This window comes from Daldinia caldariorum (genome assembly GCF_022478825.1).
Source record: "Daldinia caldariorum strain CBS 122874 unplaced genomic scaffold F4812scaffold_1, whole genome shotgun sequence".
Classification (NCBI taxonomy): domain Eukaryota; kingdom Fungi; phylum Ascomycota; class Sordariomycetes; order Xylariales; family Hypoxylaceae; genus Daldinia; species Daldinia caldariorum.
In genome coordinates this window covers 420,175-443,526 of record NW_025953037.1, presented here as the reverse complement: position 1 = coordinate 443,526, position 23,352 = coordinate 420,175, and the positions used below count along the sequence as shown (strand labels likewise).

General features: G+C 36.0%; 3 protein-coding genes across 3 annotated transcripts; 2 read left to right on the top strand and 1 right to left on the bottom strand.

The window, feature by feature from the left end:
* Positions 1-2,117: 2,117 nt before the first annotated feature.
* Positions 2,118-5,342, top strand: F4812DRAFT_448908 (Pkinase-domain-containing protein; the record flags this gene model as incomplete). The annotated part of the gene is made up of 4 exons (XM_047935911.1): positions 2,118-3,323; positions 3,398-4,757; positions 4,832-5,166; positions 5,241-5,342. 4 exons carry the CDS (start codon positions 2,118-2,120, stop codon positions 5,340-5,342), a joined length of 3,003 nt encoding a protein of 1,000 aa, XP_047794570.1.
* A 1,133-nt stretch (positions 5,343-6,475) lies between these two features.
* F4812DRAFT_408056 (NAD(P)-binding protein) lies at positions 6,476-8,567 on the bottom strand. Its single transcript, XM_047932337.1, has 2 exons — positions 7,818-8,567; positions 6,476-7,753 (listed from the first exon to the last, which is right to left on the bottom strand). The coding sequence occupies exons 1-2, from the start codon at positions 8,189-8,191 to the stop codon at positions 7,024-7,026; spliced, it is 1,104 nt and encodes a 367-aa protein (XP_047794569.1). The 5' UTR covers positions 8,192-8,567; the 3' UTR covers positions 6,476-7,023.
* Positions 8,568-13,281: 4,714 nt separating this feature from the next.
* Positions 13,282-15,278, top strand: F4812DRAFT_448906 (alpha/beta-hydrolase; the record flags this gene model as incomplete). Its single annotated transcript, XM_047935910.1, has 5 exons — positions 13,282-13,457; positions 13,520-13,714; positions 13,787-13,824; positions 13,978-14,234; positions 14,289-15,278. 5 exons carry the CDS (start codon positions 13,282-13,284, stop codon positions 15,276-15,278), a joined length of 1,656 nt encoding a protein of 551 aa, XP_047794568.1.
* Between the last annotated feature and the right edge of the window lie 8,074 nt (positions 15,279-23,352).

Here is a 23,352-nt window from a genome sequence, read left to right as displayed (position 1 = left end):
TTCTGACCGCAAAATTGTTCTCGGTAGTAGTCTATTGAGGAGGGCCAATGTAAGATTCCCAGTGAAAATTAGTATCATACTATAAACTTAAACGACAATCTTGGTTTTACTGCGGCGTTGAATCTCAAGATCTCCTGATAATTATATTAACACTAGTTCTTGAAAGTAGGTCAAGAGCCAATCGAGACTGCCGATCTAGTGTAACAGGTCGGTTGAAAGATAATGATTGGCGGTTAGGAGAGCCTGAGTTGGAATGAGGTTAGCATTCAGGCGTCAAAATTGCGGCTGATAATTGACCAGCGCGATGAACACATCTAGTAAGTCAGCGCGTATTTCCTCAAGCTATATAAGACGCTTATCGGAATCCGCTGGGGATTGTGTTCCATTGACTTAGTAGGAGAGCCAGGGTGCAATAACATAGCCGTTAGTAAATCCTTTTTTTTTTTTTTTTTTTTTTTTTTTTTTGAAACTTTGATCCTTCTTCTGGCAAACACGAGAGTTACTTTGGTATTTGCACGGGGAACATAGCGAGCATACGTATTTAGTTAATGGCAATCCAAGCTTCAGTGGACCGGACATCCACATCTTAAGGAAAGGTCACGGTGAAAGGTCGTGGAGAGCTTTAGCTTTCATAGCTGCGAGACGGCGGCTAGTAACGTTGGGTGGTTAGCCGACAGGTTTCGGATATTCCCCCCCCCCCCCCTTAGGCAGTACGTAATGTCGCCAAGGTGGGAGCACGGCAAAACATCGTCGATAGTTTATGGACTTGGAAGATGGAAATAAAGCCAAAGATGAAAGTAAATCGAAACAGAACTGTAGAAATAGGCTGTGACTACCTACCTTAAGGGTTGTGAGCTTGAACTTTGAAGAGGGTTGTCGTCAGATCCCACACACCATGAGACAAAGCCAGTCAGCCAGTCCGGTTCTTTAACGGGTGTGTACACTTAGTTGCAGAAGAGCCCGCAAACGAAAATTGAGCCTGAAGTAGCATAGTGGGTGGTTTTAATCCAAGTAAGATAAACTAGGCGATTATTACATTAGGTATGTAGCAGTCTGAGGCTTGCTAGAACATGTAACTAGTAGGTAGTCGAGTAGCCGCCAGAGCCTCTGATAACAATTCAGGGTCTCGTATATCGTATATCATCCCACATAGGATCTTATTTATACTTCCCTCTCCAACGTTGAAAGTTTGACAAGTTGACAGAAGGATGAGCTTATATCTTGTACCTATGTACTGTTCCCGTACTGTCCCTGCACTGTCCTTGCATGTTGAAATACCAGGTACCTACCCCACCACTTAGGTACCTGTAGTTAGGTATATTATGAACATCTTTATTAGGTACTTACTTAATTTATCTATCTGATAGTTATAAATATGTAAATTGTAACTATGAACTAAGTAATTGTGTATAAATAACCTTTAGGTATTGAGAGACTTAAACGTGGTACATACTTGAGCAGAGGGTTATAACCTTGGAAGCTATGCCTACTAGGTACATATTTGCCTATACATACCACTACCAATAACTGCTACACATACACCCCTGTTGTTCCGATCTTGTCCATTGATTTATAAGAGAATAATTAACCTGCCGTTGCAGGGCAGCGCATAAGTGTATGAAGAATTAGAAGAGATTGGCCTAGGTACCGCATTGATATTAGGTAGGTACTCAGATAAGGAACCCAAATAAAGACGGCAGTAAAAGAGAGAAGAAAAAAAAAAGGAATACAAATAAGAATAACAATAGTAATAATAGGGGAGAAAAGAGAGAGAGAGAGAAGAAGAAGGGAAGGAGGGACAGAGAGGAAGGCCTCGAATTACAACCTAGAGCCTAGAGGTAAAGAGCCAAAAGAAACAAACACATATCCCTATCGCCTTGCGTACCCCTCCCTCATCAATCAATTCTTGTCGGGTGTTTTCTAGTCTCGTCAGCTAATGGTTTCATCGCTCGACCCATTTACCTGCAATTTTTAATTATCACATTTTTTTTATAAAAAAAAAAGGAAAAAAAAAAGATATCACTACTACTACCCCTAAAAAATAAGCAAAAAACTGAAAACTCTGTCCCCCCCCCTCCCTACCCCCCTTTTAACCCGTACCTACCTTTAAGGTAGAGATGGACAGCCACGGTACTAACGTCAACGTCCACAGCAATCTGCAACCGCAGCAAGAAAAAGAACAACAACAACAGCAACAACGTCGTAACAGATTAACCAAGAAACCTCCCTCCTCCATCCACACTCACCACCATCACAGTCACAGCTACTCTCTCACCGCTGATGGTCGATTTGACGCCCAATCCCTCAAGAGCAAACGGAGCTCCACGAGCCTGAGGAGAGCTCCAAGCGCTCCCCACAGAACTCCCGCTAACACAATTGCTAACGCTGCTAAGAACGTTGCTAAGAACGTCGCTAACGTTGGCATTAACAACGCGTCAAACTCCGCAGCATCGCCCCGTCTTCTTCCCTCTCCCACAACCACAACTACTACCGCTACCGCCGCCGCCGCCGCCGCCATTACGGTAAATAACCATAACCATAACTATAACAACTCTAACTCCAACCCCAACAAAAACACCACCACTTATTTCTCCTCGCCTTTGCCTTCCCCTGCTAAATTTTTTCCGTCTACTACTTCTTCACCTCACGACTTAGTCTCGTCTTTAACTTCGCCGTCGCCTTCTCGCAACCCGTTTCCCCTCGCTGCCGACGGAGCCGCAATTGGGTCTGGAACCAAAATTGGCACTGGAATTGGGATTGGAATTGGAATTGGCACAGGCGTAGGCACAAGCGTAGGCGTTGGTGTTGAAACAGGCATCGGTATCAGGTATCCGACCTCAGGGCAACGTCTCTCTGACCCCTATCTTCTCCAACCTCTTTCCTCCCAGACCCCCGAGGAGTTTATCGGCGCGCCCTTTGACGGCAACTCCATCCTTAGTCATTTCGACGCTGCCAAGTCGCCCACGTATCAATTTTCCTCCCAAACCCGACCGCCACCACCACCGTCGTCGAATTCAAGTCCCGGCCCACGTGTAATGAGCCCTCCTGCCCTGCGACAGTCGACTAGCTTCTCCGCCTTAGACGCCAACATGTCAGAGAAGTCCCATGGCGCGCGTGTCAACGAGAGTCCTGTCGTGCCCCCGAAACGATATTCCGATGAATCTAAAGACCTCAAAGGTCCTGGCGTCTTAAGAAAAAAATCGGGCTTTTCCGGCCTCATGAGCACATTGGTGGGGTCACCCAAGAAACCCGTTATATCGGCGCCAGAGAACCCCGTTCACGTCACGCATGTCGGCTACGATAGTTCCACAGGCCAGTTCACAGTAAGTTATGCTCATGCCGTACCCTTCATCGTCGTCTCGAACCCGGCCTCGCTCTGTTGCTGACTTCTCTGTAGGGCTTACCCAAAGAATGGCAACGTCTAATCAACGAGAGTGGTATTCCGGAGAATGCTCGAAGGGAAAACCCGCAAATGATTGCGGATATTGTCACATTCTATAAAGAGACCACGGAGAAGCCTCACGAAGATCAAGTTCTGGAAAAGTTTCATGATGCGAGAGCTACTGAACTGCGCGCCCAATCTGGTGGAATGGCAACATCCCCTGGCATGTATGCGTCAAACTATGCGGGTATGTCACCTATGATAAGTCCACCAGCAAGTCCGAGATTTCCAATCGTGAATAATGAAGGCACCTTCGAGAACCCCCGCGCGCCCCCTCCTGTACCCGTACCTGGGAAGAGCCCGGTGCTGCATTCCATCAAGGATCACCCCAACTTGCAGCCCAGCCGACCTGCACCGAAACCCCCCCTTTCTCTACAGAGTCGAGCTGCACAGCAACTGCCCTATGCCACCAAAGACTCGGGCATAGGCATGGCGCAGGCCGGCGAAGATGGACATTCCACGGGATCCCACGTTTCGCCACCGAAGGAGGGTGTCCCCATGCTCCCCGAAGAGCACAGATCGAGGTCGAGATCAAACTCGCGAGTTAACGGGTCCCAACCCCATACGCCCGTCGGCCAGCCGTCACCGGCCGTCCAGGCGGTTTATCAGCATCAACTAATGCAGCAGCAGCAAGAACAGGCTATGGCTCAAGCTCAGGCTGCTATGGAGGGCCAACTTGGCAGGTCTGCTAGTACCAAGCAGCCCCCCGCGCAACCAATGCTGCCGAATTCGCAGCACCAAATGGGTCGCGTCCCCGAGGCCAACGGTGCCGGCAACGCGGCCTATCCAGCACGAGCAGTACCGGCGCAGCAGTCGCGCCCCCGCAATCGACCGCGGCAAAGCAGCAGCATCGATGTGGCAGCGGCGCTAAAACGTATCTGCTCTGAAGGTGATCCTCGCGAGATATACCGCGGCTTTACTAAGATTGGCCAAGGTGCTTCCGGGGGCGTCTATACCGGCCACGAGAGGGGATCGAATCGACTAGTAGCCATTAAGCAGATGAACTTGGAGCAGCAGCCAAAGAAAGATTTGATCATCAACGAAATCTTGGTTATGAAAGAGAGCTCTCACCCGAATATCGTTAACTTCATAGATAGTTACCTATGTGGTGGTGAGCTATGGGTCATCATGGAATACATGGAAGGAGGTAGTTTGACTGACGTTGTTACTTTTAATATAATGACGGAAGGACAGATAGCGTCAGTTTGTAGGGAAACGCTGAAGGGCCTCCAGCATTTACACTCTAAGGGAGTTATACATAGAGACATCAAGTCTGATAATATTTTGCTGTCACTGGATGGTAATATTAAGCTCAGTAAGTCAAAACGCTTAAACACTCCTCACACAAAGGTTCGTTGGACTATAACCTAATTTCTCCCCTTTCCGCAGCCGATTTCGGATTTTGCGCACAGATCAACGAGGCGCATAATAAGCGGACCACGATGGTTGGGACGCCGTATTGGATGGCACCCGAAGTGGTCACTAGAAAGGAGTACGGAAGGAAAGTTGATATCTGGTCTCTGGGTATTATGGCCATCGAGATGATAGAAGGAGAGCCGCCGTATCTCACCGAATCGCCGCTCCGCGCCTTGTGGTTAATCGCTACTAACGGCACACCGCAAATCAAAGAAGAGCATAATTTATCTGCAGTATTTAAGGACTTCCTATATTTTGCCTTGAGGGTGGACCCAGAGAAGAGAGCAAGCGCACATGATTTGCTTCGGGTATGTGTTTACAATTTCCTGCGCAGAGCTTGAGACTCGCTGACTTTTTTACTTTTTTTTTTTTTTTGGCACAGCACGATTTTATGAAGATCTGTGTCGACCTGTCGACATTATCACCGCTTGTCAGGGCCGCCAGGGAAGCCCGGCTAGAAGAAAAGGCTAATAAAGGTCAATGAAATTTGCTTGTTGATCGTATTGCAGCATCTTGAGGATGTTGGAATAAGTTGAGGTGGTTTGCCTTTGAGCTTTGAATAAGTGTTACTATCCCGCATTTCAAGGATATGTCGAGCTGGCGGTGACCGAAGCATCTTGCTATAACCTTCACCTAGCTGATTGCGCTACACTACAACTCAGGCTTGTGGGGATGAGGGTTAGGGGGATAAAAAGGAAATATCAATAACAATTAACGAAGGGTTCCGAAATCCTATTAAGGGGCTGAACCTATACTTGTACATAACGACGCGATACCACCCTTTGGACGGTGTTCATTTGGACATTAGAGCGGGACTAGACGAAACGGACGTCCTCGAAACAGATCATTTAAAATACCCCGGCACCCCTATGTAGCTGAAAGGTACTTTGGCTATCCAAGGGCCGTGACTCGGACAGAACAGCTCGGCTTATAGGGACTACGATGCGAAGTGAAACAGAAATTAGGATATTTTGAGTCTATCTGAGGAATTCAATCGGATACTGGGCGTTGAAATGTACAAATATAGATCTGTTCCACATATTGATGTCATGTATAAGGGAATATACTAGTTTGTTAAGGTTTGGCTTGCTATTATCTATCTCTGATCTTGTAGATTAGAGGGAGGAAGTTGAAAGAAAGAAAGGAAGAAGGTTGAGCTTGTCTATATGACAAGCTCCATAGGTGATTTGTCTACATAACATCATTAGTCTGGGGCATTATCAACATAAGATTCCATATTAACGTGGATTCCGAGCTTATATATATTACCTCAACTCACCCACTTGGTAGTCGTGTTGGTAGATATAGAAATCAAACACAGAGGTGGTTGCAAACAAAAATGATTCAGGGGATTAATTCATGATTAGGAAGCAAACGTTTACTTCCCTACTCTATTCCGTGTACCGCTCGAAGCGGGTGCTAGACATGAGTTCTGCTGTACACCATCCCGTATTCCGCGACCCCTCTGTATAGCTAGTCCGGGGAATCCACCTGAGGGTAGTCTATCTTCTAAGAGCTATTCTGATGTTTCCTCGTCAGAAAAAAAAGGCGCAAGTTCTTCTTTCCCTGTCTATGATGGTTATGTGGTATCAGTCCCCGTTCCCCCCCGCCCTTTTTTTTTGTCCATGGCGTGTATGATAAAGCTGACTCCAGATTTTCCCACGACAATTATGTAAAATTGAAGTCTATGCCGCACATCATCCCCCCCCCCAACAACAAAAAAGAAAATCGAACAATCATGCTAAAAAAGTTGTACCCAATGAGCTCCTCCTCAAAACATAGCCGGAAATCGTTCTGATATATACATACGAAGCGTTTCCGGCTAGGTACGTAGGGGCGAATGGGCGGTGTGTAAGACGACTATTAGGCTCGAACGAGTAAATTGTGTGGCGAGAAAGATGGCTTGTCAAAAGTCTTCTTGAACATGTGTGCTTGAATGCGGGTGTTCACGATGCATAGGAGACACATAGTACCACAACGTAACGCAAAACCCCTCGCGCTGAATGAAACATGATTTGATTGCACTCCAGCACCAAGCTTCCGAGCCATTAGGACGTTACGAGCGAGCTCTGGCTAAAAGGACCAAAACTGCCATGTTCGCGTACACACCACGCCGCATATGTTGTCTCAACATACCAGGCTGAGACGGTTATATTGGGGTTGGCTTATAGGACAGTGTAGCCACCGTCGATGGCCACGTTAGCGCCCGTCATGAAGCTGCTAGCATCGCTAGCGAGGAAGACGCATAGGCCATTAAGCTCGTCGACGTTACCGAGGCGAGCCTGTGGCGTCAAAGAGCGCCAGATCTTCTTCTGGGCCTCAAGGGCGGGTACACGGTTCAGCGCAGTGTCCATGTAGCCGGGAGATATGCAGTTCACACGAATGTTGTACTTGGCCCATTCGGCAGCCAGAGACTTGCCGAATTGGATAACGCCGGCCTTGGACGCATTGTAGCACGACTGTTCCTGGGGATAGTTGACGATGCTACCGCTCATACTAGCAACAAGAACAATGGATCCAGGCTTGCCGGCAGCCATCATCGCACGTCCGACCGACTGGCTCATCAAGAACGAACCCGTCAGGTTGATGTCAATCAGGCGGCGAAACATAGCCGGGTCGTAAGTCTCAGCCTTGATGTTGGAGTCGGCAATACCAGCGCTGTTGATCAGGACGTCAGGGGCACCGTAGGTCTCGACAACGGCGTCGACGGCAGCATTGATGGCGGCACCGTCACGAACATCGACCTTGAAGAAGGAAACGGGGAGTTGGGACTTCTGGTGTAATTCGGCAGCGGCTTCGTCACCGAGCTCTTGGTTCGCATCGAAGATGATGAGAGCCTTAGCACCAGCCTCAGCACAAGCACGGGCCATATGATTTCCGAGACCTCGAGCACCTCTGTATCGATACCTTATCAGCAAAATCCGTTCCAAAACAGCTCCACGTAGCAAACACGACTTACCCGGTGATAATAACAACCTTGTCCATGATACTCATCTTCTGCATCGTGGGGGGCATCTGACGGTAGACGGCCTTGGACAGTGGGATGACATCGGTGTCCTCAGGGGGAGGAAACGGCTTCGGTGTGGCATCGTCACGATTTACGGGGATACTGAAGTGATCGCTTGTCGAACCAGCGGCGCCCGTCGAGTCAGGGGAGTAGACGGAAACTGGAACTTCGGTCTCGCGTACTACATCGCTCCGTAGTCGCACGGATGACTGGCTGAATGCTCTGTGGGCTACAGGAAGAGATCGGGAGATGTGGGCAGATGCACGGGTGGTGTTAAGGAGGGGGGCCATAGCCTTGGTGAGACGGAGTGCTGAGCGACCGGACATTGTAGCAGATGTTGTGTTTTCTATGATGTATGTGTTTATGTGTGTATGTGTGTATGTATGTGTGTACGTATGAACGTATGTATGGGCGTAAAAGTATATAGGTGAGAGTTTATTCAAGTTGAGGGTATGATAGGGATTCTTGAAAATAGGATGTGGCGGAGATGTGCGAAGTCTTTTAAAGTTACCAAAAACTCTGGAGACAAATGACAAAGCAGCAATTGACTTTTTTTCTCTCCTAAGTTAGAGGGGGGCCACAGGCTAACCAGTCAATTTATGGAAACCTATGGGAACGTCAGGGGGAGTTTTCAATGGTAGAAAAATCCGAAATCGGGGGGGAGCTCCGCGAGAGAGAAAAAAATAAAAAATAAAAAGAAATCCTAAGTTCTAGGATTTTGCGGCTCGTGTGTAAGATTCAAGGTCACAAGACGACCTTCGTTAAATTGGAAGCTAGATGGGTTTCGTGAACTAATACTGTAGTCGTGGTCACGAGCTGGAGCAAATATTTGTTTTTATACGTTCCGTGCTCGAACTGGAACTCCTACAGGTTCGTCTAAGCCAGGGGGGGGGAGACCCTTGGAGTATGTCTTTAGATAGTACGTGTAAGTCGTAAGTCGTAAGTAGTAATGGTACCTGGCTGCTTGGTAGCAAGGTCCCAGGTATGAGTGGGGAAATGAATAGAGGATAAGGTATCAACTAAAATGTCTTGTACCTAGCTGTCTCGGTTTCAAGATGGCTTCGCAGCTGGGAGAGACTATGTAGATCAGAGATCAGTGAGAGAAAGAGAGGAAAAGAAGAGAGAGAATAAACAGCAAACTGGAGGTAATCAGTCGTAGGAAAAGGACCGCTATTTCTACTTGATCGCTATCGCATATTCCTTCCTTTCCCCTCGATAAAGTATGGATTTACTTTTCCTAACAGTTGTCAAGATTTGCATACTTCTTTCCCAATCTCTATGTGATCCTGTCAGCCTGTCAGGCCTATATGATACATGGCAGGTTAAACGAAAGGGTCCGTCAGATCTGGGTCAGCAACTACACTACTACCTAGCTAAGGTATGTAGACGATAGACCGCCTTCTCCCGTTCGCCCTAGACCCCGTTGATCTGAGGTATCTAACTTCGCTAACTCCGAGCGACGTGACGGGATATGTTTGTACCTAGGTACATAGTACGAATGTCAACCAAGATACACATATATAAAAAGAGGAGACGAAACCAAGATCACCGTTTCTATTACGGAGCAGCGGTGCAATGTTCCAATACATACCTATGTAGTACCTACTTTCTGAAAGATACCTTAGGTTAGGTACCTAAGCAGCTAAATTTCTAGGTACCCACGCATGTCCAAGGTCCAGTGGTCTTACCTAGACGCCATCCATCTCGGATGTGCATGTAAGGTATATGTCATATGTGGCGGATAGCTACCTAAGGTACGTATGTGACTTATGCGGGACAGATAAGCTGGTTTACCTTAACTGCTCTAGTACAAAGTACGGGTTAGGTAGAATTGAAATTTACTATTATTATTTCAATTTTTTAAATTTTTTTAATAATGTTGGCTCATGATTTTGGGCCTATGGTATTGCAGTAGCTCTGGACCCTAATGGACTTAGCAAACTGCCAAGCAGCCCCGAGAAGTAACCAAGCAAATGCCCAGACTCTGCCAAGCCAATCCATAAAACCGACCCGACGGGGCCTTAAATGGAAAAAATGGGGGTTGTGGAACACTATGGGACGCTATGGGGTCCGGCATGCAGCCCGGGTGGGGCTCTGGTCTCCATTTAGCTCTATCTTACAGCTCCATCTTATGCAATAGCACAACCTTTTTTTTTTTTTTCTTATTCTTTTTTTTTCTCAGGTTAGGTAGGTATTTACCTAGCACCTTTGCGTGGAGTTCTTCCAACACCCTTCTAAAGAAATTCTAAACTAACCTTATTCAACATCGTCGGATATCAACGCCCAACGCACACAAATAACTGGAGAAGTCGCCGCAAGATTTTATTTGTACCGTGGTAAGTACCCCTCCCCCTTTTTTTAGTGAAACCGCCGGGAACGCCTTTAAGAGAAGTCGGCGTGGGGGTTTTACGACTTCCTCGTAGTAATCCTTACAGCTTGACATACATCAACGCGCTTCCTAATTTCCTTTAAAGTCGATAATGATTACTCTCATAGGTACATAGTGTATCTGGCCGTCCGCCTAAATCATTTCCCTAGTTTGCAGTAGACTGGCTGAAGTAGGATTTTTTTTTTTCAGAACACGCGGGCACATAAATAAACCACTCAACTAGGTAGCCAATGAAGATTACTCGGATGTGATCGAAAATTTACTACGTTTGCGGGTATACCTACCAAATAAGTGACATGGTCTTGATGCTCCTTTGTTTGGAATCCATACAAAGTTTTCAGTGAATGTTGGTGTAAAGAATGATTTTTGACATATCTCGAAGTCAATAAATTTACGGAAATACAAAGGTTTTTAAGTAAGCACCCATGGCAGCTTGTATAGCAAGCATATTAAAAATATAGACCAGAATACTATAAAGGAGAGAACCACAGCGCCGGCAAACTTCACGATGGTAGATGTACCTACCTAATTTAACATTTATAAAGCTAAGAGCGCGTGCTTTCTGGGGTATTAAAACCCACGCGGAGATTATGCGCCAAATACCTGGGTATACAATCGAATTCGTGGGGTCAGAGTCACCCGCACCCGTCAGCATCTACTATCAATTAAGGCGCATGTTGAGGCCACAAAACATCGTAACTACGAAAATTATCTAAAATTTCGAATTCCTACTAGCTATCTCTTATAGTAGCTAAGTTCTATTATAATTCAGACCATTAGTATATGGGTTGAATATAATATACATACTTTATTATGTGTACCTAAGGTAAACGGTATCTTTCTCATAGGTTAATTGAAAAGCTCCGATTTGCGGCTCTGTCCGTCACAACAGACCATGCAGCCTCGCGCGACCCCCTCCCCTTAGGTAGATTAGATCTACCACAGGCAGGCGCACGAACATTCAGGTTTCTTTTTACCCATCTCGGGATATCAATATTACGTATATACACAAATCACGTTCGGTATCACATAATTCCAGACCTCTTAGAAATGCACCTACCTACCTAACCTAAGGTAGTCGTGTTAAACATGTAGCCTGTTGTTGTCCCACCGATAATCCACAAGTGATCAGCATTGAAAATTCAGCAAGGCCTATCCGAATAGACAGGATTTGCTCACTCTGCATCGTCTACCAGGCAGCCAAGGTAGATGGACGAGTAAGATACCATTTTACCGCCAAACCAAACAACGCCATGCGCATGGCTCGTTACTACATACCGACGAAATTTAATTTGGGACGTTCCGTTGTGCTACGTAGCTATCTACCTAGATAGTACTACATAATCGATACATACCTAACCTTGTAGTTGACAAGGGGATCTCGCCAAGGAGATGCAGAGATTTATTATACCTACCATTTTGCAGGCGGTGTACGTATGTACTACGTTATATAGTGTCCATACCTATCCTAACGTATACTACATACTGTGGTAGTCGTCCGAAGCAGGTGTTACCGAACTTCTCTTTTCCACCCTCTTCTCCAAATCTCCACCCGCCACAGATTTTCTTTTCACAGTGGACGCCTGCTGATCGTTCGAATTCAAGGGCATTCCCACTATATGAGGTATTATTCACCAATGCTGTTCATATTCTTAGCTTACCGCGCGAGTAGTGTACCTTCTGACCTTATGGCTAGACCGAGCTGAAATAAGCTTTGATGCCGGGAGAATCCCAGTTAACATATCCAGCGTAGTGCACGGTAGCTTGCTCGCCGTCGTTCTCCCGCTGACGCCCGCCCCTCGTAAGCGGCTGGCCTTGCATTAGGTAGGTACATAGGCGAACTTCGGCAACATGCCGCGAGTAGTCATCTAAAACACCCCGAACTGGCTCCGCCTCGGACTCCATACTGACGCAATACGTGCTACCGGATACTTACCGGTATCAACTAATGCTATGTTGTGCTCTTACTTGAATCCTGGGGCACTATCCCGAAGCGATCTAAAAGTAGCTTGGCCGCTATCACCTAGCTACCGTGACTATGGAAATAAAACTACCTATCCAGCATGCATTCCGCTATATCCGTATTCACTCGAAAGCGGACTTGCTTAAGATTACTAGTTGAAACGCTCAGTCGAGCGGTTGGTCCTCATGATCCCCAATCTCTGTCTTTGGAGGGTCTGAGACCTAGCTGGACGAGTCATTCAGAACTGTATGGTGTGCCGTTTCCTTCGATATCACCCCAAGAGTTCATTCGCGATACTATGCGCCTCACTTCCGCCACTCCGGTGCTCCTCTTTGCTAGGTTTTATATAATAGCGGCGTAAGATTTTCAAGTCCCTCCCACAAAGTAGAGTTCTAAGCCATCCCCCTCACTTAGAGCCGACAGCTTTAACGAGACAACTATGAGGGTTTACGGGGTTCTATATTAACTGCTGTATCGGCTGAAAAGAATCCCATTCTCACGTTTATTTTTGAACATTCGTCATAGGCCGCGTTTGTTAACGTGTAGGGTATGAGGTTGAGACCTATAGGGAGCTACATCGAGCGGTGCGATGTTCTTTTCTCCTAACAAGAAACTCGACCATATAATCGGCACGTTCCTCCATCTTTCTATACCAATTATATACCGGCTCACCGCTATAAACCGGGTATTGCTCTTATTCAGCTTATTCAATAGTAAAAGGCGACTTAAAAAGTCGGATTGAGTTTTATACTAGGAATCTCCACAAACGCAAGAGCTTGTATTTTTTTTTTTTTTTTTTAAAAAAAAAAAAAAAAAAGAACGCTACACCCGGAAGGACCGCATGGGAACAGAATGGATGACAGGTAGGTGCTTAACCTATAAATACCTTTGGTGTCAGTCACGACTGCAAATTGGTTGTTCTCTGTAGATAATTTTCCCATGTCTGATGAACTATTAGAGCTGTTCAATATGCTGTAGCCTCTTCTTTTCCCGCTGCTCTATGTAGACATCCCCTTCTTTACCTTAACCTATACCTATGCACCGCCGTAGTTTTATTAATCGCCATGAATGCGTATCACATTCCCTCCTTTTTCCTTTCTTGTATTCTCTACTTCTTCTCTCCCGCGCTAGCTTCCTCTGCCCTAGATGAGGATAAGGCTAGAACACGAAGCTCGTTCCCTATTCTCAATCTTCCATACGCATCGTACAGAGCAGCTAGATACGATAGCATGAATGATATGTGGGCAAAAATAGGGTCATGCCGCTTAAAACAAGACAGATAGTACTAACGGTGCAGTACAGCTACACTTTCAAGAATATTCGCTACGCGGCACCTCCGGTCGGTGCTCTGCGTTGGGCTAAGCCCGCACCTCCGTTGAACCAATCCGGCATTCAAGACGGGGGTATCGGCCACTCTTGTATACAGGCTGCCCCAAACGGATTAAACTTACTCGGGACTGGTAACCAGTCTCCAATGGGAGGAGCCATCAACCAGCTGTGAGTGTGTTACGTTAGGTAGTAATCACGGAGAAACACTGGAGGTAAACTTTTCTGATAATATGGCGAAAGCCTTGGGGGTATTCCGCTTCCCATATTCTCAGGCGGTAGTGAAGACTGCCTGTTCTTAGATCTTTGGTATGCTTTCTATATAAGATGATCCGTCCCCAAAAAAGATCTGATAAGGACTAATATTCTCAATAGTACGTAAGAGCGGACGCATCTACCTCGAATCTCCTATTTAGTTTACTTACATTTATTAGATGTTCCCGGAAAGGCTTTGGAAACATCCTCTGAAAAGTTACCGGTCGTGGTGTTCGTATGTGGTGGTGCGTACGTCTTCGGGAGTAAAGACTCACTACAACCCGAATTACCGTTCTATGATGGGACTGGGCTCATATCACAGTCGGGCAACAACATGATATTTGTAGCGATGAATTATCGTGTAGGGGCTTTTGGCTTTCTTGCTGGAACGACCATGGAGAATGAAGGCGTTCCGAATGCTGGCCTCTGGGACCAGGTGAGCACACATGAGAGTCTAGGAACGATGTTGACCCTGACTCATTTCAAATAGAGAGCAGCCTTTCGGTGGGTTAAGGATTACATTTCCCTAGTAGGTGGGGATCCGAGACGAGTGACAGCTATAGGACAGTCTGCTGGAGGCGGAAGTATCATGCATCACATTGTTGGGCAGGGCGGGAAGCTTGACCCTTTATTCTCTAAGGCTATATTGCTATCGCCGGCTTTCGAATACATGTGGGATCGAGCTGGTACAGCCCAGAAGAAATTTGAGGCCTTTGCAAGATTAGCCGGCTGTGCAAGTCAAGGTGTTTCGTGTTTACTGCGAGCTGATGCGTCTACTCTTGCTAACGCAAATACGCAGCTGATGAAGCAGCAGTATTCGGGCACCTTTGCTGTCGGTCCAACGCCTGACGGATCATACATACGGCAGCTTCCTGTGCTAGAGCTAAGCACGGGCAATTTCTGGGACATAGAGTCGCTCGTCTTGTCCCACACTATTGCAGAGTCGAACGTGTTTGTTAATGGCGTCGTACGGACGGATAAGGATTTTGCATCGTTCGTCGACACCATATTCCCAAATTACACTCAGGCTGCGAGAATCGCGGATAAGGTAAGTGCTTTCTACACGGTCTCAAGGCAGTCGAAATATAAATCAGAGACGGACCGAATGCAGGCTGTCGTCCGGGATAGCAGCTTCACGTGCAACATTCGGCACCTCACAGAAAGCTTTGGCAGCCTTAAGGTCTGGAATATACAGTACGGAGTATCGCCTGGGTGGCATGGAACAGACCTCTTCCCAATTTTCAGCTCCAAGCTTAGAGGCCGAAGCTGGCTTGAGAATCTTGCGGCGCTGATGACACCGGGTATCGGATGGCTCGTTCCCGGCATCAGCGTAGCGTTGCAAAGCTACCTTACGAGCTACATCGTCACAGGCGATCCTAACACCGGCCGCAAAATATTCAACCTGCCGCCAACAATCAAATGGGACCACCCGAGTAGCCAAGGTGAGCAGATCTCGGGGGTGGTTAACGTTGGCAATTAGGGGTTTAGCACGGTACGAGATACCCAAACCGAGAAGACGGCATGTGATTTCTGGAAAGACGTCGCTGCTGCCGTGACTAGTTTAGGAGGGTATTCACCTCCTGGCGCCGTAGTGCAACAAAGGTTAGCTGAGGTACAAGATTCGAGTGTGAACTACAACGGTGGGAATCGACGTATTGCTGTAATAAAAGTTTAGGTCTTGGGTGGGTAAGAGAGGTTCTAGTTAGCTATTGTTAAGTAGAGAGTGTTGTGTTTTTTATTGAAAAGATATTTGCATACGATTATGGTGTTTGGTTTAGTTGGCGGCTTGGGTAAAGTACGGGTATAAATCTTTTTATACGCCCAGGAAATTACTTGCATAGTACCCATGCCTATAGTAGCTTGTGCTATATATAGCTGTGGGGTTATTGAGGATTTGGTTACTATACGAATTTTAGAAATTATTTGAATAATATATTATTTAATTAATTTATAATATATTATAACGAGAAAAAAATTAAATTAAATTTTTAATATTAAACGTATTATAAAATTATATAAAATTTTTTAATACATTACGTAATTATATTAACAACCGTTAATAACGCAAATTTATAATATCATTACGTAAAAATATTATTATTAAACGTATGTTACGAACTAACGGGCCGATGAAGTTATACCGAGTATAGAAGCGGGGGATAACTAATAACGTTTTCGGTTAAACCTCGGATAATTGGATTTTATAGATTTTATTAATCTTAAAATCTTATAAGATCCATAAGATCTTTAAAAACCATAAGAACTATAAAATCTTAAATGAAAATAATATATAAGTAAAAAAATTTATAAAATATTTAAATTATTATATATTTAATTATTTATTTATATTTTTTTAATTATTAATTTAAATCTTATATTTAATTTATATAAGGAAAAAAACTTTAAGCTTTTTTAATAAATACTTATAATATTTTATTAATACTTAACTTATATTATTATTATTTATTTAAAATTAAAATTTTAATTATTATATTTTAACGGATTTAAATATAAATTCGTTATATTTTAATAATTCTTTAATTAATATTATTATTAGTTAAATATAATATAAATATTAATTTTAATAATAATATTTTTTTATTTATATAAATTATTTATAATTTATTTATTTTAAAATATTTTTTAAATAAATTTTTTAAAAATTAATTATTAATTAAAATTAATTAAATAAAAAAACGTAATAAACTTAATATATTACTTTTTAATTATATTTTAAAATTAATTAATAATATAATCTTAATAAAAATTAAGTTTTAAGTAAAAATATTTAAGCTTAAAGATAAAGTAAAAGAAATTATTAAATTTATTAATAAAAAAAAGAAAAAGCTTTAAATAAAAAAAATAAAATAATTATTTTAAAAAAAGGACTTTAAAGAGCATATAAAGCTCACTTAATATTAAAGGATAAAGTAATTATTTTAAAAAAAGAATTAATTAAGCTTAAGTAAAAATAAAATAATAATAATAATAAAAAACCTAACTTATATTTAGTACAGTAAAATATTACAGTTCCATTATTATTTAATAAAAGATTTAAACTTTCTTTATTATTTAAATATAATGGTATTACTAATATAAAAATTTAATTTAATATAATTAAACTTTATTTAACCTTTTTTAAATTAGTTTTAATAAAAATAAGCATAAAATCTTAATAATTTATTAATACTTTAAAAGAAACGCCTTTAAGTGGTTTTAATCTATTATAAATAATTATCTAAACGAAATTTAAGAAAAAATGGAAAAGTTTAAATATATTTTTAATAAATATATTAATTTTAAAGATAAAATATAATTAATATTTGGAAATTTATTTAAAAAAGAAAATATTTATAAAGTTATTTAAAATTTTAAATAAATTAAAAGAGTTTTAAAATATATTATTAAATTTAAACGATTGGCAATAATAATTTAACTTTTAAAAAATATTTAATTTAATAAATTTTATAAAAGATTAATTATTTAAATTAAAGATAAAATTTCGAAAAAAAGGCTTAAATATATTAATAAATATATTAAATAAATTATTATTTATAATAAAAAATTATATAAAAGATTTTAAAAAAATAAAATTAAAAAAATTATTTATATTTAAATTAAAAAAGAATTTAAGGAAATAAATTTTAATACTATTAAAATAGAAAAACTTAAAAAAGATATAATTAAAGTTAAATATTATAATTATAATAAAATAATTTATATATTTAAAAATTATAAAGTACTTTAAAAACAGTTTAAAATATTAAAAAAATAATTTAAACTTAAAATTATAAAAATAATATCTTTAAAAATATTTAATATTTAAATTGTTTAAATTATTTAAAATATTAAAAATTATATTATTATTAATAATTATTATTAATAATTTAACCTTTATAAATATAATTAATAAAATTGTTTATACTATTTTAATAATAATTGTAATAAACTTACACTTAAGTCCGTTAAAGTATAATAACAGGGGTCTTGATTTTAAGTAAATAGTAGCGATATGAGTTAAATATTAATAAAATGTTAAAAATGTTTATTAAAAAAACTTAAAGTCCTTCTTTTTATATAGGTTAAATATAAGATTTAAATTAATAATTAAGGAAATATAAATAAGTAATTAAATATATAATAATCTTAAATACTTATAAGCTTTTTTTTATCTTTTATTTTAAAGTTATTATAATCTTAATAATCTTATTAATTTTGTTAAAATTAATAAGATTAATAAGATTAACGAGATTATTATTCTCCATTAATTTATCCGAAGTTTAATTGCTTAATTATACGTTTTAAGAACCCCGTTTCTTTATAAAATATAGTTCTTATGCTATTAGTTCGTAATATTATTTTCCTTTTCCCAAGTTTTTTATCTTTAAAGATTTCTTAGTAAACGTATTTCTTATAATATTTTTTTTCATTATTTTTTAATTAATTTATTAAAATGTTAAATTATATATTTAAGTCCGTTATAAAAAATAAAAATCGTATTAATTAATAAAAAAGTAAAAAACTTTAGGTTTTTTTAATTAAATTAGTTAAAGTTTTATATATATTATATTTTAATTATATCCATTTTGGAAAGCCTTTATATTACTTTTTATTAAGTCTTTCCTTTTATAATGTTTATATTAAAAAGAATTATTATTTTAATTATAACGTATTAAAGATGAATTTTCTGATTAAGTTAAAATAAGAGTTAGATTTTTTTAAAAACGAGTAATGTTAAATAAAAGATAAGATCGTTTGTTTAAAAAAGGAGATAATAAATCGTTTTAAACGGGTAAAAGAAAGTTAAGAAAATATTTCCTATTGCTTTACTTGTTTTAAGGAAATTTATTATAAAGAAAATGTTGCGAAGGGAAAGGCCCTTATTATTTTTTAATATAAAGAAAAATTGGATCGTAAAAAGGAAGAAAAAAAGGAGGGTAGAAGTTAAAATACCTTTAATTAAGCTAATCCGTTTATATTTCCTAATTCTTCCGGGGGCAATCCCGGCGGGGCTATTGTTTTTTAAGATAATTTTAATTTAAGGATAAATTTATTACTATTTATAAGTAATTAAGATTTTTTTAGTAAAACGCTTTTATAAGTTCTTAAATGTTTTTAAAATATTTAATTAATTCTTATATATTTTCCTTTAATAAATAATCTTTCTATTTAATTAAATATTTAATTTAATTTTTAAATTATTTAAAGTTTAATATTTTTTTAATTTTATATTTTTAATTAGTTTTAACATTTAAGGTAATTTATATTAATGCATTTTTAAGTACTTTTTTAATAAGGAAATATAAAATATTAAATGTAATTTTATTTTTATTAATAATAATAATTTATAATTAATTTCTAAAATAACTTTTTTAATTTTAAAAGGTTTAAGTTTTTTATAATTTAATTTATTACTTAATCTTTTAATTTTAATATTTCGTTATAATAAATAAACCTTATTTCCCTTTTTAAAAATTAATTCCTTAATTTTATATTAATTATTATATCTTTTTATTTTTACTTATAAAAATTTAAGTTTATTTATTAAATACTTTTATATAATAATGATTTGTTTTATTATAGCTTTTGCCTTAAGGATAAATGTTTCTTTTATATTAATTAATTTTATAATAATGAAATTGTAATTAATATTTACTTTAAATAAAGATATCTTTATATTTTTATTTATAAAATTATTATATATAATCTTTACTTATGGTAATAATTTTATTTAATTATCTTATATTTTGTTAATATATATGTAAAAATACTATTTTAACATTTAATTTAAACGTTCCATTTATCCATTTAATTGTAAATGGTATATTATTAACAGTTTTTGTTTTATACTTATTTTTATTATTAAGTTAATTTAAAATTTAAATATAAATAACTTATTTTTATTTAAGATAATATGTTCTAATAATTTGTGTTTATTAATTATATACTTAAAAAATGTATAAGTTAAATCTTTAATTATATTAAATTCTTTATAAAGTATAAAATATTTATATTTAATTAATTTATTAATTATTACTTATATATTATTATATGGTGTGTTAATTATAGGTTTTTTTAATAATGGTAATTTAATAATAAAATCCCATGCGATAATTTTCCAAGCTTTATCCGGGATTTCCGTAAGTTATATAAGCTTATATAGCTTATATTTAATTACCTTTATCTTATTACACATATTATAATTACTAATTACTTTTTTAATTATTTTGGATAAGTTTAAGAAATTATAATCTTTTGTGATTTATTATATAATTTGGAAAATTCTTTAATATTTATATAATAAATGTTTATAATATTTCTTAACGAATTTATATTATAAGGCTTTAAGTATATATATCTTATTTAAGTATGTAATTATACTTTTTTCCGTTTTAATATCTGCAAGTAATTCTTTTGTAAGTAACGCTTTTTTAATATGTGTTATTTATGTACTATCTTTTTCCGTAAGATATAATGCTAATAAAATAAGTGCCTTTTATCCGTCTGATATAAGTACTGCTTTTTCTTTTATTATATCTTTCGTATTAACATTATTAAGTTTATTAAGTGCGTTTATTTATGTATTTACTTTTCTTACGATATAAACTATTTTAAAATTAAAGTTACTAAGGTATTTTACTTATTTTTAAATTTTAAGTTTTAATTTTTAAGTAATTATTAACGTTTTTAAGTTATTATAATTTAATAACATTATAATTAATTCTTTAGTTCTATTGAGCTAATGTTTTTATTTTTCAAATATTATAATAATAATAAATAATTCCTTATTATAGGTTTAATATCTTATTTAAGCTTTTTTAAAAATCTTAAATAAGTATACCATAAGATGTTATATTTCATTATTTTTAAGTTATTTTAAAACTGCGCTTATAATTATGTTAGATTTATTAATATAAATCTATTTTAGCCGATCCGGCTTAAGTAATTACATTATTAAATTGTTAATAATAACTTTTTATATTTTTTTAAAAGCTTTATTTACTTTTAATATCTATTGAAAAGTTCCTTTTTTTTTATATAATAATTATAATAAAATTTATAATTTTATTAAAATCCTTTATTAACCATTTATTATAGTTAGTAAAGCTGTGAAATTATTATACGGCGGTAATGCTATTTAATATTAACTAATCTTATATTATTATAATCTTTAAATTTTATATTTTAATTTGTTTAAGTGTAATAATATATTTTAAATAATTAATTTTTTATATATAAAATTCACTTTTCTTTAAGTTTATTAATAAATTAGCTTTATCCAAGGCTTTTAGTATTTTGTTTATATGTTTTTTATATTAGTTAAAGGTTTTGGAAAAGATTAGGATATTATTTAAATAGATGAAAATTGTTTTTTTTAAAAATTTCTGTAATATAGTTTCAATTATTTTTTAGAATATTATTAGCGCATTTATAAGTCCAAATGGCATAATTAAATATTTATAATAATTAAAAAGGGTTTATATTGTTATTTTCTATTTATTACCCTTAGCTATCCAAATTAAATGGAATATTTTTTTAAGATTTAATATTATAAACTACTTTATATTCTTTATTATTTCCATTAAGCTATTAATATTAAGTAAGAAGTAGTTATTTTACTTAATAATAAAGTTAAGGTGTTAATAGTTATATATATTTTAATATATTATGTTTTTATCCTTATTTAATCTTAATATCTTATTTTTATTCTTTTTAAGTATTAAGAAAATTAGGCTTTTTATTAATAAATTTAATTTTTATATATATTCTTTTTCAAGTTTTTATTTAATAATTTTAATTAATACCTTTTATTTATTTACATTTAGTAAATATATTTTATTTAACTTAAGTAACTATTTTTTTTTAAAGTTTATTTTATAGTTATAAGGTTTATAATTTAGGACTTTTATATTGATATTTAGTTTTTTAACAAATAATTTTAGGTATTTCTTCTAATATTTTTTTAAGTACGTTAGTAAATTTATTATATATTACTTTAATTTTTCCTTTTATTATTTTTTATTATTTTATTTCTTTAATTAATTTTGCAGGTTATAATATGTATAAAAGTATTACTTTATAAACTTTTTTAAAGGCTGTAAATATATACCTTTTTACTATTATATTAGGTTTTTTTAAGTCGGCCTCTTTTTAATACTTAAGTTTATAACTTTTAATACTTAACTTTAATAATAGTTACTTAACAATGTTTTTTTATTAATTTATCTTTGGGTTATTAATTTTTAACTAAGGTTTTTTTAGAATTATGTTATATTAAATATTCACAATATTAAAGGAAATTAAATGGTCCTTTTATTAAATTTAAATTAGGAGATTTATGACTTTTTACTTAATCTATTTTTTATTATATCCAATCGGTCGTTTATCGATTGTTAATCTTTAATATAATAATTCTTTCTTTTAATAATTAATTAAGTATTTATTAATTATATTTAAGTTAATAATATTTATTAAATATTTATAATTAATTAATGGTTAAAACTTTTAATCCTTTTATTTTATTATAATATATAAGTGGTTATTAATAGTTTAAATTACGTTAAAGTTTAATAAGATATTTTCTTTATTTATATTTTTTTCGTTAAGTTACTTTTACTATTTTTCAATAAGTTTTACTAAAGTTTTATTTAATATCTTTATATTTTTATAATGTTTTATATATTTCTTTAAAATAATAAATTTGTAAATTATATATATTTTATATTTATATTAATTATAATTTTTCTACGTTTTTTCATAATATATATAAGCTTAAGGCTTATTTTTTATTAAAAATGCAATATTAAAAATTATATTATTTACTTATATACTTTTTAAAAAAGTTAATTTAAATTTGATTTAGACTTTATTAATGTTCTTATATTAATATATAAATAAATGTCCTTTAATTAACTTGGGCTAAAATCCCGTGTTTTTTTTAATTAAGTTATATATTTAATAATAATTGTAAGGGCATAATATTTAAAACATTTTATAATATTTCTTATATCTTAGGTTTTATTATAAGTTATGTACGTATGTCTTTAGTTTTAGATCGGGTTTTTTAGTATTAAGGATAAAAATCCATTTATTTATATTTAAAGAGCGTTCAATTTTAATAACTTCTTATAAAATGTATATTATTCTTAAGATATTAACTTTTATAACCTTTAAGTTGGTTTAAGTAGCTAGTACTTTTTTTCTTTATGCTTTAAGGTATTTATTAATAATTTATGTAATAGATTTTTCTTTTACATATATAACCTTTCGTTTTTATAATCCTTTAATAATTAGGAAATATTATATTTCTAATTTCCATAATTAGATAAAAGTTATAATGGAAAGAATTAGGACTATTTAATTTATTAGAAATATGTAAAAATCTTTATTTTACTTTTTTTCTCATTTAGTAATTCGTTTTTAAATTTAAGTACAGTTATTTTTAATTAACCATTTTAAATTTATATTTATAATGCTATTATTATATATTTAACAGCTTATTATTTATTACTTTATTTCATTTAATTTATAAAAAAGCTATTTGTTCTTTTATT

Bases quoted from the DNA above. Each gene is read 5' to 3' on its own strand.
- F4812DRAFT_408056 (XM_047932337.1), bottom strand. From the start codon at position 8,191: ATGTCCGGTCGCTCAGCACTCCGTCTCACCAAGGCTATGGCCCCCCTC. The intron at 7,754-7,817 runs GTAAGTCGTGTT...GTATCGATACAG, and splicing joins AAGGTTGTTATTATCACCGG to AGGTGCTCGAGGTCTCGGAA.